The 15,556-nt window shown below is 45.6% G+C and overlaps 1 protein-coding gene across 1 annotated transcript in view; it reads left to right on the top strand.

Moving 5' to 3' along the window:
- Positions 1 to 11,300: 11,300 nt before the first annotated feature.
- LOC119356770 overlaps positions 11,301 to 15,556 on the top strand; it is a 6,279-nt gene continuing 2,023 nt past the window's right edge. Inside the window, exons 1-9 of the mRNA XM_037623749.1 lie at positions 11,301 to 11,660; positions 12,488 to 12,587; positions 13,193 to 13,541; positions 13,664 to 13,831; positions 14,266 to 14,470; positions 14,592 to 14,668; positions 14,835 to 14,919; positions 15,063 to 15,123; positions 15,220 to 15,311. Of these exons, the coding sequence (XP_037479646.1) occupies positions 11,387 to 11,660; positions 12,488 to 12,587; positions 13,193 to 13,541; positions 13,664 to 13,831; positions 14,266 to 14,470; positions 14,592 to 14,668; positions 14,835 to 14,919; positions 15,063 to 15,123; positions 15,220 to 15,311 (1,411 nt within the window). The 5' untranslated portion in view covers positions 11,301 to 11,386. The remainder of the gene's footprint in view (positions 11,661 to 12,487; positions 12,588 to 13,192; positions 13,542 to 13,663; positions 13,832 to 14,265; positions 14,471 to 14,591; positions 14,669 to 14,834; positions 14,920 to 15,062; positions 15,124 to 15,219; positions 15,312 to 15,556) is intronic.

Raw genomic sequence — 15,556 nt, 5'->3', positions numbered from 1 at the left:
AGAGGGAACCAACAGAGAAGAAGTTTTAGAAAAAGGTCAAACACCAAAGTTTGATAAAAATAAAATCCTTGCCAAAGCAAAGGAAGTTTTTAAGAGGAAGGTTTTTCTGAAAAAACATTTAAATGGCCTCTTTTCAAAAACCACAAAGTTTTTGATAAAAACCACATTAAATTTTTTTTTGGAGTGTCACAACACCTACCCCCTTAGGAAAAATCTCGTCCCCGAGATTTCAGCTGATCCTTAAATAAGTGTGGATGCTCTGTCCGAAGAAAATCCTCGCTTTCCCAAGTTGCTTCACTGTCGGTGTGATTGCTCCATTGGACTTTGAAAAACTTGATGGTCTTCTGTCGGGTCCTCCTTTCAGACTCCTCTAATATTCTTACGGGACGTTCCCGATAAGTGAGGTCTGGCTGCACATCAATGTTTTCATGGGATACTTGTTTCTCTGGGTTGCTTACGCACTTCCTTAATTGCGAGACATGGAACACGTCGTGGACATCAGATAATTCCTCGGGTAAGTCTAGCTGGTAGGCTATAGTGCCTCTTCGTGCCACTATGCAGAATGGTCCAATGAATCTTGGTGCTAACTTTCCTTTAATCTTAAACCGTTGCAGTCCTCTCATAGGGGATACTCTCAGGTATACGAACTCACCGGGTTCGAAGCTGACCCTATGATGTTTCTGATCATAATAACTCTTCTGTCGACTTTGAGCGGTCTTAAGTCGGTCTCTGATTAGCTTGACCTTTTCCTCGTCTTCTCTGAGCATGTCTGGTCCGAAGATGCGGCTGTCTCTGGTCTCTGACCAATTTAACGGGGTATGACATCTTCGTCCGTATAAAGCCTCAAATGGTGCCATTTGTAGGCTGGCCTGGTAGCTATTGTTATACGCGAACTCGGCGTATGGCAAGCTTTCTTCCCAACTGGTTCCATATGTGAGGACACATGCTCTCAGCATGTCTTCTAAAACCTGGTTTACGCGTTCTGTTTTGTCCATCAGTCTGTGGGTGGTATGCGGTACTGAAGGCTAGTTGGGTTCCCAGAGCCTGTTGTAAATGTTCCCAAAATCTCGAGACGAACTGAGTGCCTCTGTCGGATATTATAGTCTTCGGGACTCCATGCAGACATACTATACGGGAGAGATAAATCCTGGCAAGCCTCTGAGTGGTGTAGGTTGTCTTTATTGGAATAAAGTGTGCCACTTTGGTTAACCTGTCAGTGATGACCCATATGGCATCATTCCCGTGTCGTGACCGAGGTAGTCCGACAATAAAATCCATCCCTATTTCATCCCATTTCCACTCAGGTATTTTGTTCGGTTGCAGTAGTCCGGCTGGTCTCTGATGCTCAGCTTTTATGCGTTGACATGAGTCGCAACATGCAATGAAGGTGGCTATGTCCCTCTTCATACCGTGCCACCAAAATCTTTCCTGAATATCCTTATACATTTTGGTTCCTCCAGGGTGGATTGAATATGGAGTGGTGTGGGCTTCAGCTAAAATTTGCTGTTTAAGGTCTTCTATGTTTGGCACACAGAGCCTTTCTCCGTACCATACTATTCCTTCATTGTCTATGACGAATTCTGAGGCCTTGCCCATACTTAGCTTTCTTTTAATTCCTTCAATGCTGGGGTGACCAGGCTGAGCTTTTTTTTTTAATTTTCCCCACAAGGTCGGGTTGTATTTCCAAGTTTGATATGGTGCCTTCTGCTACCATTATCAAGTTGAGCTTGGCAAATTCTTGTTGGAATTCGGGCCTCAAGCTGTGCAGATTGTTTTCGTCGGAGCTGGGGTTCCGACTAAGAGCATCGGCCACTACATTTGCTTTTCCTGGATGGTAATGGATACCAACATCATAATCCTTTACCAATTCCAACCAGCGTCGTTGCCGTAAATTTAGTTCTGGCTGCGTGAAAATATATTTGAGACTTTTGTGATCCGTATATATTTCACATCGATTCCCAAGTAAGAAATGCCTCCAATCCTTGAGTGCATGAATAATTGCTGCCATTTCTAAGTCATGAGTGGGGTAGTTTTCCTCATGCTTGTGAAGTTGCCTTGAAGCATAGGCGACAACCTTGCCTTCCTGCATCAACACGCATCCGAGACCCTTTCTGGACGCGTCACAATATACTTCAAAATTCTTGTGTATGTCGGGTACAATTAATACCGGTGCTATCGTTAACTTCCGCTTTAGCTCTTGGAAACTTTTCTCGCAGGCTTCTGTCCATTCAAACTTCTTATCTTTCTTGAGTAACTGCGTCATAGGCTTGGCTATGGTGGAAAATCCTTCAATAAATCTGCGGTAATATCCTGCCATTCCCAAGAAACTCCGTATGTCCGTTACGCTAGCTGGTGACTTCCAGCCAAGTACGGCCTTGACTTTCTCTGGATCCACTGCGATACCGTCTTGGGTCAGCACGTGGCCTAGAAAGCCTACTTGTCTTAGCCAAAATTCGCACTTGCTGAACTTGGCATACAATTGGTGTTTTCGGAGCTCTCCTAGCACAATCCTGAGATGTTCTGCGTGCTCTTCAGGTGTCTTGGAGTATACCAGAATATTGTCGATGAATACCACGACGAACTTGTCCATAAACTTCATAAATACTTTGTTCATGAGGTGAACAAAATATGCTGGGGCGTTCGTTAATCCAAATGGCATCACTGTGAACTCGTACAGTCCATATCTGGAGGTGAAGGCTGTTTTGGGGATATCTTCCGCTCGTACCTTCAATTGATGGTATCCTGACCTTAAGTGTATTTTTGAGAATACCTTGGCCTGAGCGAGTTGATCAAACAAATCGTTTATCCTTGGCATAGGGTATTTGTTTTTGACTGCGACCATGTTAAGTGCTCGATAGTCAATACACAATCTCAGTGTTCCATCCTTTTTTTTTGGCAAATAAAATTGGTGATCCCCAAGGTGAGGAGCTGGCTCGAATGTATCCTTTTTCCAGTAATTCCTTTATTTGCTTCTTCAACTCGATCAACTCGGATGGTGCCATTCTGTATGGTTTCTTGTATATGGGGGTGGTTCCTGGTGCTAGCTCAATGCGGAATTCTATTTCTCGGTCTGGTGGCATGCCTGGTAGCTCTTCACGGAATACATCTGGAAATTCACACACTACTGGAACCTTGTTTAGCTCAGAAACGTCCACCTTATTTAATCTCGGTTGCCGGGGTATTTTTCCTTCCTTGGCTGATACTCTTATTGTCCTCCCTTGGTGGTGTGTGAGAATTACGGTCCTGTTGAAACAGTCGATAAAACCCTTATTGATGGTTAGCTAATCCATCCCTAGGATGACATCCAGTCCTTTATTTTCCAACACAATAAGATTTGCGTGAAACTCCAATCCTTCGAACTCAATGACCACATTCTGACAGTAATTCTGAGTAACTTGCTGAATCCCAGGGGACTTGATGATCATGGATTTCTCCAAAGGAAGCATCGAAAAATTATTTTGCAAAGCAAAACTTTTTGAAATGAAAGAGTGAGAAGCTCCAGAATCAAACAAAACCATTGCAGGTATTGTGTTGACAGGAAACGTACCGAGTACGATATCCGGAGCATTTTGTGCCTCCTCTTTGGTTACATGATTCAGATGACCCTTCCTGTGGTTATTGTTGGGGTTGAAATTGTTTCGCTTGGGCGCGGAATTGTTGCCGCCGTTGTTCGGCTTTGGGGTTGAATTCCTTGGCTTGGGGCATTGTTTGGCATAGTGCCCTTCTTCTCCACAAGCGTAACAAGTAACGCCGGGGCGATAGGTGAATTGCTTGTCCCTTGCAAGAAAATTCCTGATTGGGCGTGAGACATTGGATGAGGATTTGTGTGTCCCACCCTTTTGAAAATCTGTCCTGCTTCGGTGATTGCGAGCATGGTTAGTCTGGTCCCTTTTTCGCTTGCGGATATCTTCCAGACTGCGTCTCTCATTTTCCAGAGTAATGGCTTTGTCCACCAGTGTTTTAAAATCAGGAAAAGTGTGCACGACCAGTTGGCATTTAAGCGCGGGCGCCAGACCGTCAAGGAATTTCTCCATCTTCTTGATTTCAGTCATACGCTCTTCATTGGCGTAGCGGGACAATAGAGTAAATTGACTGTTGTAATCTGACACTGTCATGTTCCTTTATTTGAGGTCATCGAACTCTCTCTTCTTGATTTTCATAATACTCTTAGGAATGTGTCCACCACGGAAACCTTCCTTGAAATCACCCCAGGTTATGTCATTTTCGTTGGGATGCATGTGCAGAAAATTCTCCCACCACGATGCGGCTGCTCCTGTGAGATAGTGCGGAGCATACAATACCTTCTCGAGGTCTGAACATTTTGCAATAATTAGTTTTCTCTCCATATCTCGAAGCCAGTCCTCGGCTTCAAGAGGTTTGTCAGTGTGAGAAAATGTTTGAGGACGTGTCTTCTGTAGCTCAGATAACTTGGAATGCTGCTGATACTGTCCATGATGATTTCCCATGTTGATGACTTGGTTCATCATTTCCCGATGTTGTTGCTGACTCTGCTCATAAAGGCGGTACATTTGTGAAAGTGCCGATTCACAGCCCTGTTGGCTTGACTGTCCCTGAGTGAACTCGTTGCTGGGTTGTATATCATAATTTTCCTCTGGTGGAGTTGGCATGGAGCGAGTCCAAGGACGAGACATTTTTCACTCTGGGGATATATTTTGTAAAATCCATAAGAAAAGCGGAAAGAGTCGCCAAAAACAATTCCAAAAAAATGCATAAAGCTGGCAAATAAAACTAAATAACCCAGCTTACTTAAGAAAAACAAATCGACTTGCGCACGGAGAAGGACTGCTCATCACATATCTTACACGCGGGCGGTAATTATACAATACATCACTCAGGACATGCGTACATAATCCTGACATGTTATTTAGGCTAGTGCACTTCTCCAGATCCTACATGACGCGTAAACAGGCTACTTCTCACAACCTATGTACATATCTTACAAAGCGGTACAATACACGGCAGCTAAGCGTACTCAGGCAGAGATGTTGACGACCTCCTTTGCCCTGCCGAGGGCGAGGCGTAGCGAGGTTGGGGACTCGACTTCCTCCTCGCTAATAGGCTCCACACGTGTAGGGTTGCGCAGAGTGGACGGAGCGGTTGCCAGGGGCGGAGCAACACGTACAGGAGTGGGCGCGAAGGGTGGTGCAGTGCGCGCTGGAGTGGGTGCAATGACTTGGTTGAATTCTCCGGTAGAAGGCAGGCGACGAGTAGGCGTATACGATGCTGAGGACGAGACCAAAGTCAGTGGCGGTGCGATGGGTAGGAGCTCCCTCCTGTTGGCAGCACAGCCATGAACTGAGTCCATGCGGGTAGCTATGAAGTCGTCCACCAGGTTGTCGAAGGCTGCCTCCAGGGCCCGGAGATACTCAATGAGCATCTCAAAAGCCTCGTCTCGTTCTCCTCTGGGGCAGGAGTATGCGTAGTGACAGGTGTAAGGCACATGGCATGGAAGATAGCGGTAACGACGAGTCTTCATCACGGGAAGGACATCCCTGAGGCGAGCTATCGCCTCACGGGCTGCCATCTGCATAGCATGCCTCTCCGTAGGCATGGCTCTACCCACGAACCGGAAGCGGCGTAACTCACCACGCCCTCCCTTGAACTGCACCGCGGCCTGGTGCATGGTCAGACTGTCATTGACTCGGTGCTGGCAGAGTGTGAAGACTGGGCGCACAGATGGCCCCATCGCGACCTGAACGATGAAGGAAAGAAGCTTGACGAACCCATCGGGCACGTTGGCGAAGGTCTGAGACTCGCAGCTGTTGTCGGCCATCTACAAAAGTAGGCACAAATTTTGCATGGTCAGATCATAAATTTATGCTGACTGACAGAAAATGACTACAATTGCAAAAATATAAATTAGCTCTATCATGCTAATAACCAATTAGCGATCGCACCTAGTGGCTTCCTACAGTCAGCCTGGCTCTGGTACCAAGCTTGTCATGACCGGTTTTCTAATAAAAATATTTATTGAGAAACCAATCTTTTGAGTCCAGTATGAGAGAAATCCTCCTCACTGGTAGACAAATTCTTGATACAATAAGCCAGTAGCATAAGATATATTACAGGGTCGAACTACGGTTGCTCAACCAAATTATTACAAGCACGCCAATAATTATACATAATGGCGGACATGACACAGTGGTGTGGAGGCATACTACTGACTCGAGGATAGGGCGGTGGTGGAGAAACACAGCGGGGAGAGAAATACAAGACTCTAAGTCTATCATTTCATCGAGCGTCGAGGTGAGGCTCGATGAATTTATTTGGTAGCGGAAGCGGATATAAAACAGTGACCAAATCCAGGGTCGCACGAAACTGACTGGGACTCCTCTAGGTGTCGGACTCGCTATCAAACTCTTCATCCATGAGATCGCCTTCGTCAGCATCTGGCCAAATCAACAAGCCAGTGAGTACTTTGAAAGTACTCGCAAGACAGTTCGGACGTAAGATATAATAAATGCATGCATGGATGCGTCATGATTAATTCACCAATGTACATTCAAAAATTAGCATAACAAGGTAAGTAAAAGGGAAACGGCGGTAGTCCGCCTGAAATCCCAACAAAACATAAATAAATACCGATCGGGTGTCTGAAGCGACGCCTCGAAAGGTGAACAAATAAATATAAGGAAATGATGCCACAGTCGGGCATCTTTGCGACACCACATAAAGGGCTTTAAAAGAAATACCATAGTCGGACGTCGAGGCGACATCACAGAAAGGGCTTTAAAAGAATTGCCACAGTCGGACGTCGGGGTGACATCACAGAGAGGGCTTTAAAAGAAATGCCACAGTCGGACGTCGGGGCGACATCACAGAGAGGGCTTTAAAAGAAATTCCACAGTCGGACGTCTGAGCGACATCACAGAAAGGGCTTTTATTCACAAGTAAATAATACTCATAATAAACATTTAATTCTTGAGAATAAATGGGTTAGTCCATCCACAGAAATAATCATTTAACCGGACTTAGCACTCATGCGATTCATCGGAGTCTCTGTCATCAAAACTGACATTTGATTAGGATAAGATAAAACGAATTTGGACATGGAATAGATGATTTGGAGGAATATATGACTCTGCAGAGTTTGTACAAAAATTTTCCCACAGCCAACGGATTCCCGTAGTCACGAAGGACTAGTTCCGTTTACGGTATTTCGGAAGAAAACACAGCTAACCAGTACACACCCATCCTACCTCTCGATGCTAGGAATCACCCTAGACATCGTCCAAGAAAAACTTTTGAGACGGGGAGATCACAATCTCGAATAGCATGGGATCAAATTTATATACGCGCGCTCTAAGGGGTGCCCCCCTCTCGGTCCCAACCGGAAACACCCATGCCCCCTGACCGGATGACTGGCTTTAATCCAGGGCCATGGAACCATCATCACGGCCTCTCCTTTTGGTGTGTACCAAAAAAGCGGTTTGCAACTTACTAAACCATATTCCTTGCGGAAAACATGTGGTAGTACAGGGAAGGAAATGAGAGGAACTGAACCGATACGGTTTGACACTGAAGTCACATAGTCTGGCATAAGACTGGCATGCTACGACACTGCCATCTTACCCATCCTCATGCCAACACATGGCCATTCATACTCACATCCATCCACTTATGGATCATCGAACTCACTTACCTCAATATTGCATAAAATAACGTTCATCGATATGCTCCTCAACATATCATGAAACTAACTAAATGCAAAACATGCCAAGACACTCATCATATCAAAAGTTCAAACATGCTTGCCTGGTTCAGAGTAGTCGGAGCCTAGCTCGGTGAAGTTCGCGGCTCCGTCACCTCCTTCGGTATCTACGGTATAAAGAAAATATATGCGCTATCGTAAATACCAAGGAGTGCACAAAAAGTATTCCAAATATTTTTCAAATAAATCTGATAAAAAACTAGACAAAATTTTAAAGAGAACAGAAAAAGAATCAATCAAAAATACTTTTCTGTTTAAAAGTTATAAGGGTTTTTGTCCAGGGACTTATTTGTAATGAAACAGAAGATTTCCAGGGGCTAGCTTATAAAAACAGAAAACGTTCCAGTGTTGAATACGCCAGCCCAGAGGGGAAAGCGCATTTGGCAGAAGGCGTTTTCAGATAACGCTTCATTCAGATAACGCTTCATTTCAGATAACGCCGTTGAGGTCCACCGGTCCCAATTAGGTGCTAAACGGTCTGGGATTTGGCGCTATGGGCGAGCTCGACGGAACGGGGGTGGCGCGGCCCGTCGGCAGCAGGGAGCACGTTCCGTGCTTGCCGGCCACGGTGGCGGTGCCACGGGCGTGCGCTGGCACGCATGAGGCCACGCGGAGAGCAGAGGGGCGATGGGCGGCGCGGAACGGCGTTGAGCCGCCGTTCTTGTCCCCTGTCGGCCGCCACGGGAGGTCCCGACACCGCAGAAGACGCCGGCGAGGACGGGCCAGCGTGCCACCGGCGCCAGGAAGGCTCCACGCACGCGTGTGAAGCTCCGGACAAGAGGGAGGGGCTGCGAGGAACGTGCCAAGTGCACTGTGAACGCGTGAGTGAATCTGACGAACGCAAAATGACACTGAAGTCTGAATTTTTCTGAATTTTGAACAGCAACAGTGCATGCAAGGTGTTCGACAGAATGAATTTGGCCTCTGGTGATTTTTCCTTGAGCTGATTTTTGGTGGAGTGGCTTCTCATTGCTCAAGTAGGCTGCCTGAATTTTGGTGGAATTTTTGGAGCAGTGTAGATATGAATTTCATCAAATTTGGCAAATCTGGTCCAAACTTGCAGAGACTGAATTTTGAAAAATTTGAAAAGAGGAGGAGTGGATCAAGATGGTTCTGGGTTGTGGGTACAAAGAACTATCCAGGAGAGTTGGTTTGAGGTAAAAACCCAAATGCAATAGGGTACTTGCTTTGAAAAACACTCAGGCTCCAAATAATTTTCAGAATTGATTTGAGAGGAAAAATAATTAGAATAAAATCCAAAACTTGCTTGGATTAGTTGGGACAGAGAACTTAGGTTGATCACAAGGAGTAGGGAAGGTTTTGGAGGGGTTTTATCACATGGGCAAAAATGCAAAGTCATGGGTGGTTTTCAAGATATGAAAATCCCAAAAAATTTCATAGAGTTTCTTTTAAAAGAAAAAGATTAAACTCCCAAAAAATGAATTTGAGAGGGAACCAACAGAGAAGAAGTTTTAAAAAAAGGTCAAACACCAAAGTTTGATAAAAATAAAATCCTTGCCAAAGCAAAGGAAGTTTTTAAGAGGAAGGTTTTTCTGAAAAAACATTTAAATGGCCTCTTTTCAGAAACCACAAAGTTTTTGATAAAAACCACATTAAATTTTTTTTTGGAGTGTCACATGGGCCATCGCCCCGGGAACTCCTGCACGTTGCGTGGGTGGCCGGTGAGCAGACCTAGCTACCTCCTTAAAAAAGGTTGGTGCTTACCAGTGCAACCCGGCGCGTGCCGCTCAGTCGCTGACGTCTAATAAGCTTCGGCTGATGCATACGACGCAGAACGCCCATACTATGCCCACGTGATGGTTAGTGCTATCAGGCCAGAGGGCGGCGAGAACCATGAGATGCTCCTCGTCCTAGATGTCGGCATCGGCTTCCTCCTCCAGCAGCGCCGCGATCGACAGGGTGGTGGCTGAGCGCGCGGGGGTGTTCGACGAATCTGAACGATTGCCTTGACTTTTTGTCTAATGGTGTGGGCCAGACGTGTTTCCCCTTTCACGGAGCCCCCGAGTGCCCCCCAGTGCGTTGGGTTCGGCCTGGGATCGCGGTCCCAAAAAACGGACCGAGCCAGCGGATTTCGACGTCTTGAAGGCGCGACTAGTTTTTTTCGGCGCCGGCACGTAAAAAGTCGCCTTGGGGGGCCTGTTGAGGATGCGGCTGGAGATAGATGCTCTTACACGTGAGGTCACGAGAGCACTTTCGGGCCCAGACGAGCGATACACAGTCTATCCTAGCAAGAAAAATACCTTGTCGCTCGTAGTTGTTTTCAAAAAATTGGACAGGGAAAAGGCGAAGATGATGTGCAAGATGGCGCTGTGGTGCGTGAAGTACCGGTCTGAGCTAAGGTCGACCATGACCAAGACAATGAGGATGCTCGAGGACAAGGAGGAAACCGTGGCTCGTGAACCCGTACTCATAAATGGCGAGCCTCAAAGGTGGTGTTCGGTTTACCCCAAAGGAACGGGGGCGGATAGGATAGGGTTGCGCGATGGAGTTGGCCTAAGGGCCGGTGAGGGATTGACTGGGGATAGCCCTCACCACGTGGTTGGGGATAACTGAACGTGGTTGAGTAGCGACGACAACAGAACTACATGCAATTAGATGATGCGACACCAGCCCGTAACTTCGAGTCTGTAAGTGTGGCATTACTCTTCGTGAATTATTTTTAATTTGCTTGCATTTGAATAACAAAGTATTTCCGGATCACTGATGGTACTCCTCAGTTTCCCAATGCATCTTTGGGTGCTCAACTGCTCATTCAAAGCTTCAGTTTGAGTTTGTGACAAAACTACTTTTTTTTTTTTTGAGAATTGTGACAAAAGCTACATGTGTCTCGAGTCTCGACCAAGATAAGTCGGCCCAAATGAACAGTCTAGCCCAGGAAGAAAAATACCTTGCCGCTCGTAGTTGTTTTCGAAAAATCGCAAGACGTGATTCGCTGCATAAGGCGGACAGTCCCGAACGAGACATTTTCCCATCCGCCACACTCCACCCTTCACCTTTCCCCTTCCCCCGAAGAAAAAACATTCGTCCACCCGCCCAAGTACCCAACCCAAGATTCCACCACCCACAGGCCGAAGCCTATCCATCCGCTGCAGTACCCGGCCCCACTTCTCATGCATTTACCCAAACCTACGCACCGTCGCTGTTCCCACACATCGGAATCTGGACGGAGGTTACCAGTTAGCATTACTCACCCGTACACACAACCTCTCGAGCAACCAATACTACCACACCCGTCACAGCCAAGTGGGCCCGAAATGATCGACTGCGCGGCGGGCCCTCCTCCTCATGCGAGGGGTACGACAGCAAATCCACTGTGGATTACGATTAGCAGCAGTTAATGCGCGCTTCACTTTGCGCAGGCCAACAACCAGTAGCCGATAAAGCTTGTCCCATTTACCTCCGCGCGCCGCAACCGGCTCACCCTCGCAGTCCCTGCGGGTGGGCCGGCCGCGCGGGGCGGGCCCGCGCGTCATGGGGGCGGCGCGGCCGCGCGCGGCCCGTTTAAAGCGGTGGCCGTAGCAGTTTCGCCGACGTCGCTTCCAAAAATCGCCTCCTCACGTTTCCGGTTCGGATTCCCCTCGCGTCACACGCTCCCCTACCCCGCGCGCTCTCTCTCTCCCCTCGCCCGCTCCCATGGCGTCCCTCTTCAGGGCTCGCCGGCGGCGATCGCCGGAGGACGAGGGGGACGACGGCGACGGATCCGGATCCGGGCGGGGCAAGCGCCGCCGCCTCTCGCCGGAGGAGGGCGGGCTGGTGCCGGCGGAGGGGGGAAGGAGCCCCGGGTGGCTCTCCACCATCGTGACCGGGGCCAAGCGGGTCATATCCTCCGTGCTCTTCTCCTCGTCCGAGGAGCAGGCCTCCGGGGAAGAGGAGGAGGAGGAGGAGGACGGCTCCGAGCAGGACTCCGGTGAGTTGCTTCCCCTTCCCCATTTCCCCATTGTCTCCGCTTCTCGCCCTTTCCGTGTAGTGAGCTCCGGACCTAGTGCGCTCAGTCGTTCACTTAGACCTGCCAGTAGTGGACGGGGTAACCTATAATGGGCAAGTTGGTGCTGCGCGAGGGCTTCAGTCGCGGGTCGCGACCTAGGGTTTCGGTTTTGACTTCTCAAATTAGAGTACTAGTTTTTGAATCTGGCTGCTCCGCGGCCACTGTTGGCAGTAATGGTGCAGCAGAAGTACCGAGCGACCGATAGATTGCGGTAGAGTAAGGATTTTGTCTCGCTAGGTGGAATTGGGGATAAAACGATGACGAATTCGAAAACCTTAAAGTTCCCACCGTTTGTTGTGGAATTTGAAAATTGAAGCTAGTAATTATTTTTCTGAACATACCTCAGTCAAGAGCTTTGGTCAGACTTGCAGTAGGAAGCTACTTCGGAGGTATTTGAAATGAATAAGGGAGAGTTAGCTCTGGCAGGTGGAAGATTAATATATATTCCTTCTTTGTAAGCTGGGGCCATTTTACATATACTAGAATGCTGTTCCATCACACCCTCCGTCCCAAAATAAGTGTCTTAACTTTAGTAAAAACTTTGTACTAAAGTTAGTACAAAGTTGAGACATTTTGGGACAGAGTGATATTAGTTTGTTTCACATGTAAAACTTTGGCCTCAATTGCATCAAACCATCTCTTCTGTTTGATCTGTCCTCACACTGCCATCTAGTGCAGCTCACAACTTCACATTCAGTTGGATTTTTTTAGATATGTTACAAATGTGTTAATTAGAAGTATCTGCGCAGATGGAAATGAAGATGCCCATGATAATCATGGAACAATAGTTTCTTACAGAAAATCAAAGCTTGCCATTGAGGAAATGGTTATGAAGGAAACATTTTCAAGGTAACTGGAGTATATTATTCTTTTATACACGCGCTAACATGTATAGCTAGTTTCCTTCTTTTTTGGACAGCCACTATGAATTACTCCCTCTGTCCTGTAATATAAAAGCGTTTCTCACACTAATGTAGTGTAAAAATCGCTCTTATATTATGACAGAGGGAGTAGAATTCAGTGGTAAAGAATTTAGCTTGTGTTTCTTCAGTAAAAACTGCTGTTTGTCTTGTAAACTTCTATAATGATATACTTATATTAGTAGTAAAAGAATCTAGTTTTTGTTTTGTCTATCGGAACTGATGTAGGTCTCGTGAGCTTCTTAATTTGAATCTAGTTTATGTTTTGTCAATTGAAACCGATGTCAACAAGAGCTTTCTATAATGAACTGCAGCGACATATTTCTCTTTAGCAGTGCACGGTTAAGAAAAGAGTGTAGTTCGAAGCACTATGGATCTAATCCTGACTTAAGTAACTGTTATGCATACTATTTGTTTCTGAGACATTTTGATTGTTTATATTTGGTAGATACACAAAGTTTAGGCCTTGATTTCTTGAATAAGCTCTATCGTATCGACTACTTTCCCTCTGAATTATTGCTGTTCATTTTTCAGGGATGAATGTGATAAGATGGTAAAGCTATTACAGTCACGTGTTACAGATTCAGCATTTCCTGAAGCCTATGAGCATGGGACACCAAAAGAAACCCCAAGCAGGAATGGACATGATTTTACTGGAGCTTGGCGTTCCTTGAATCGCAATAGAAATGGCCCTGGGTCAGGTCCATTTTTGAGTACCGGACCTGGTAACTTTTCTCCTGGCTCTCCTCTCCAAGCATCACCTGAGCTATGTAGTGCAGCAGTTATGGAAGCAAAGAAATGGTTGGAAGAGAAAAGGCAGGGATTAGGCTCAAAGCCTGAAGATCATGGACCTTGCACATTAAACACTGATGTGCTTAATGCTGTGAGTGCTGATGTATTTTCTTTTCTAACGGTTATAGCCTTGAACTCTTAGGTGATTGCATAACTGAATGTTTATCTTGGTTGCTTCTGTTGTTTACCTAAATGGCTTGGCATCTCATGCAGGACCTCAAATCTGACAAGGGTTCTCCTGTCGATTTAGCAAAATCATACATGCAGTCATTGCCACCATGGCAGTCCCCTTTATTAGGCAGTCGGAGATTTAAATCACCACCCTCCGGTGGAGTACATATTAATGATGAAGAAGGATCCAAATACTTCTCATCATCAAAGGTAATTCAAAATATAGGAACACCAGTTTTCTGCCAGGTCACAATGGAATTGCTGGAATTTTCAATTATGCTCAGCCTAGTTTTGAGGGATAATTTGGATTAGTAGGAACTCTGTAACATCTGCTACATTATTTTTGGTGATCAGTATTCTGTAGTCTTGAATGAGGTACATATGAACTCTGTATTGCTGCTTAACTGTTTGTGCATGGGCTTTCTTTGAACACATTGTTTCATTTGCTATTGGCTGTAGACATTCATTAAATTTCAGAATATAACATTGTGACCGTATTTGATATAAGCATGTTAATATGGCATGAAAATTGTGCAGTCACATGTTGGCATGTTGCATGCTTTATTTCTATTATTTCACCAGAACTTGTTATATACTGTCAACTATTCTTGCATTTTCACTTATAAGTGTTTTTCTTTCTGAAGGTCGACACCAAGGAAGACTTCCTTTCCAGTTCCAACTTCTGGGAAAACTTTGATTTGCGAAGAGATCACATTAAATTTTCTGAAACTGCAGAAGCTTCTAAGTCGAGGCACCATGGTTCTACTTCCAGATTGTTTGATAATGGTGTCTCTATATTATCGCCGGGTACTCGTGATGAAGTTGGACAGAATGTACAGGGTTATGAAGGTGAGATTTCTTCTTTTCCCACCTGAGCTTTTTATGACGCCGAATCACTCATGTTGCATACTCCGATTATGAAGAACATGTCTTTTGGCTGTCAACGACTAATTTGTTTCATGTAATTTAGGTTCTGATAAAGTTGCTGCAGCAGAACCAGCCAATGAGTGCTCCTTACCTGTTTCACCAACTAAAGATGGAAACCATGTGAGTCGTGAGTTTTCCTGTATCCATGGCAGTAATTTAGATACACCGGCGAAGTGTTGAATCTTTATTTGTTTGTATAAGCATGGCCCTGCAAAACATTATCTACAGTGCCTTTTGCAACTATAAATAATTCCTCTTATTTATCAGTTCATTTCTCTTATTTTAGGGTGCTGTTGATTCTGTGGACGCTGCACCGAAGGAAAGTGGAAATCTTGTCCAAGAATGCCATGTTGCATCTGATGTTCATCCTGGTAGACCCTTTGCCATTTTTTTTTAGTTTTGATAAAATTCTGCTCAGTTTGCTATAACCATGTTTGAATTATGTAATTGTTGAACTACATGAATAATTGAGTATCCTGGTCTAATGTATTCTTGAATGGTTTTTGTGGTGCAGATGAGGTACCACAGGGGAATGCAGATGAGGTGCCACATGGGAATCCTGTGCCTCTCACAAGGTTGGCTTTTGTATTAAAGAAGGGTGCACTGTTTAACGCAGATTTGCTGCATTTGCTACATACTGCTCTGTCGCTAACAATATTGAACTGTCTCAGTGCAATGGAAGAGGCTGTCGACCACAGTGGAGATAAATCTGTGCCTGCAGAACCAGAAATTCACGAAGAATTGCATATGAACTCAACTTCAGGTTTGTAGAGACATCCAGCAACTTAGTTTGTGCATATGCATTTTTTTCATTGTTCAATCAAATTTATTTTGTTTGGACCTGGATTTGCCTTAGAGTGATAACATCTTCTGGCCTGGCTGTCAACCCTCTTTTAGTCATCTTGTAGGCAAGCATGTTTTTGCGTAACGGCCATGGTGAGCTATTTATTATCAGCAAACCCATCATAATCAGCAAAGCTATTTATTACGAATATGAAAAGGACAACA

This window comes from Triticum dicoccoides, chromosome 2A (genome assembly GCF_002162155.2).
Source record: "Triticum dicoccoides isolate Atlit2015 ecotype Zavitan chromosome 2A, WEW_v2.0, whole genome shotgun sequence".
Classification (NCBI taxonomy): Eukaryota; Viridiplantae; Streptophyta; class Magnoliopsida; order Poales; family Poaceae; genus Triticum; species Triticum dicoccoides.
Note: the sequence above shows the minus strand (reverse complement) of the source record. Positions and strands in the feature narration are given on the sequence as shown.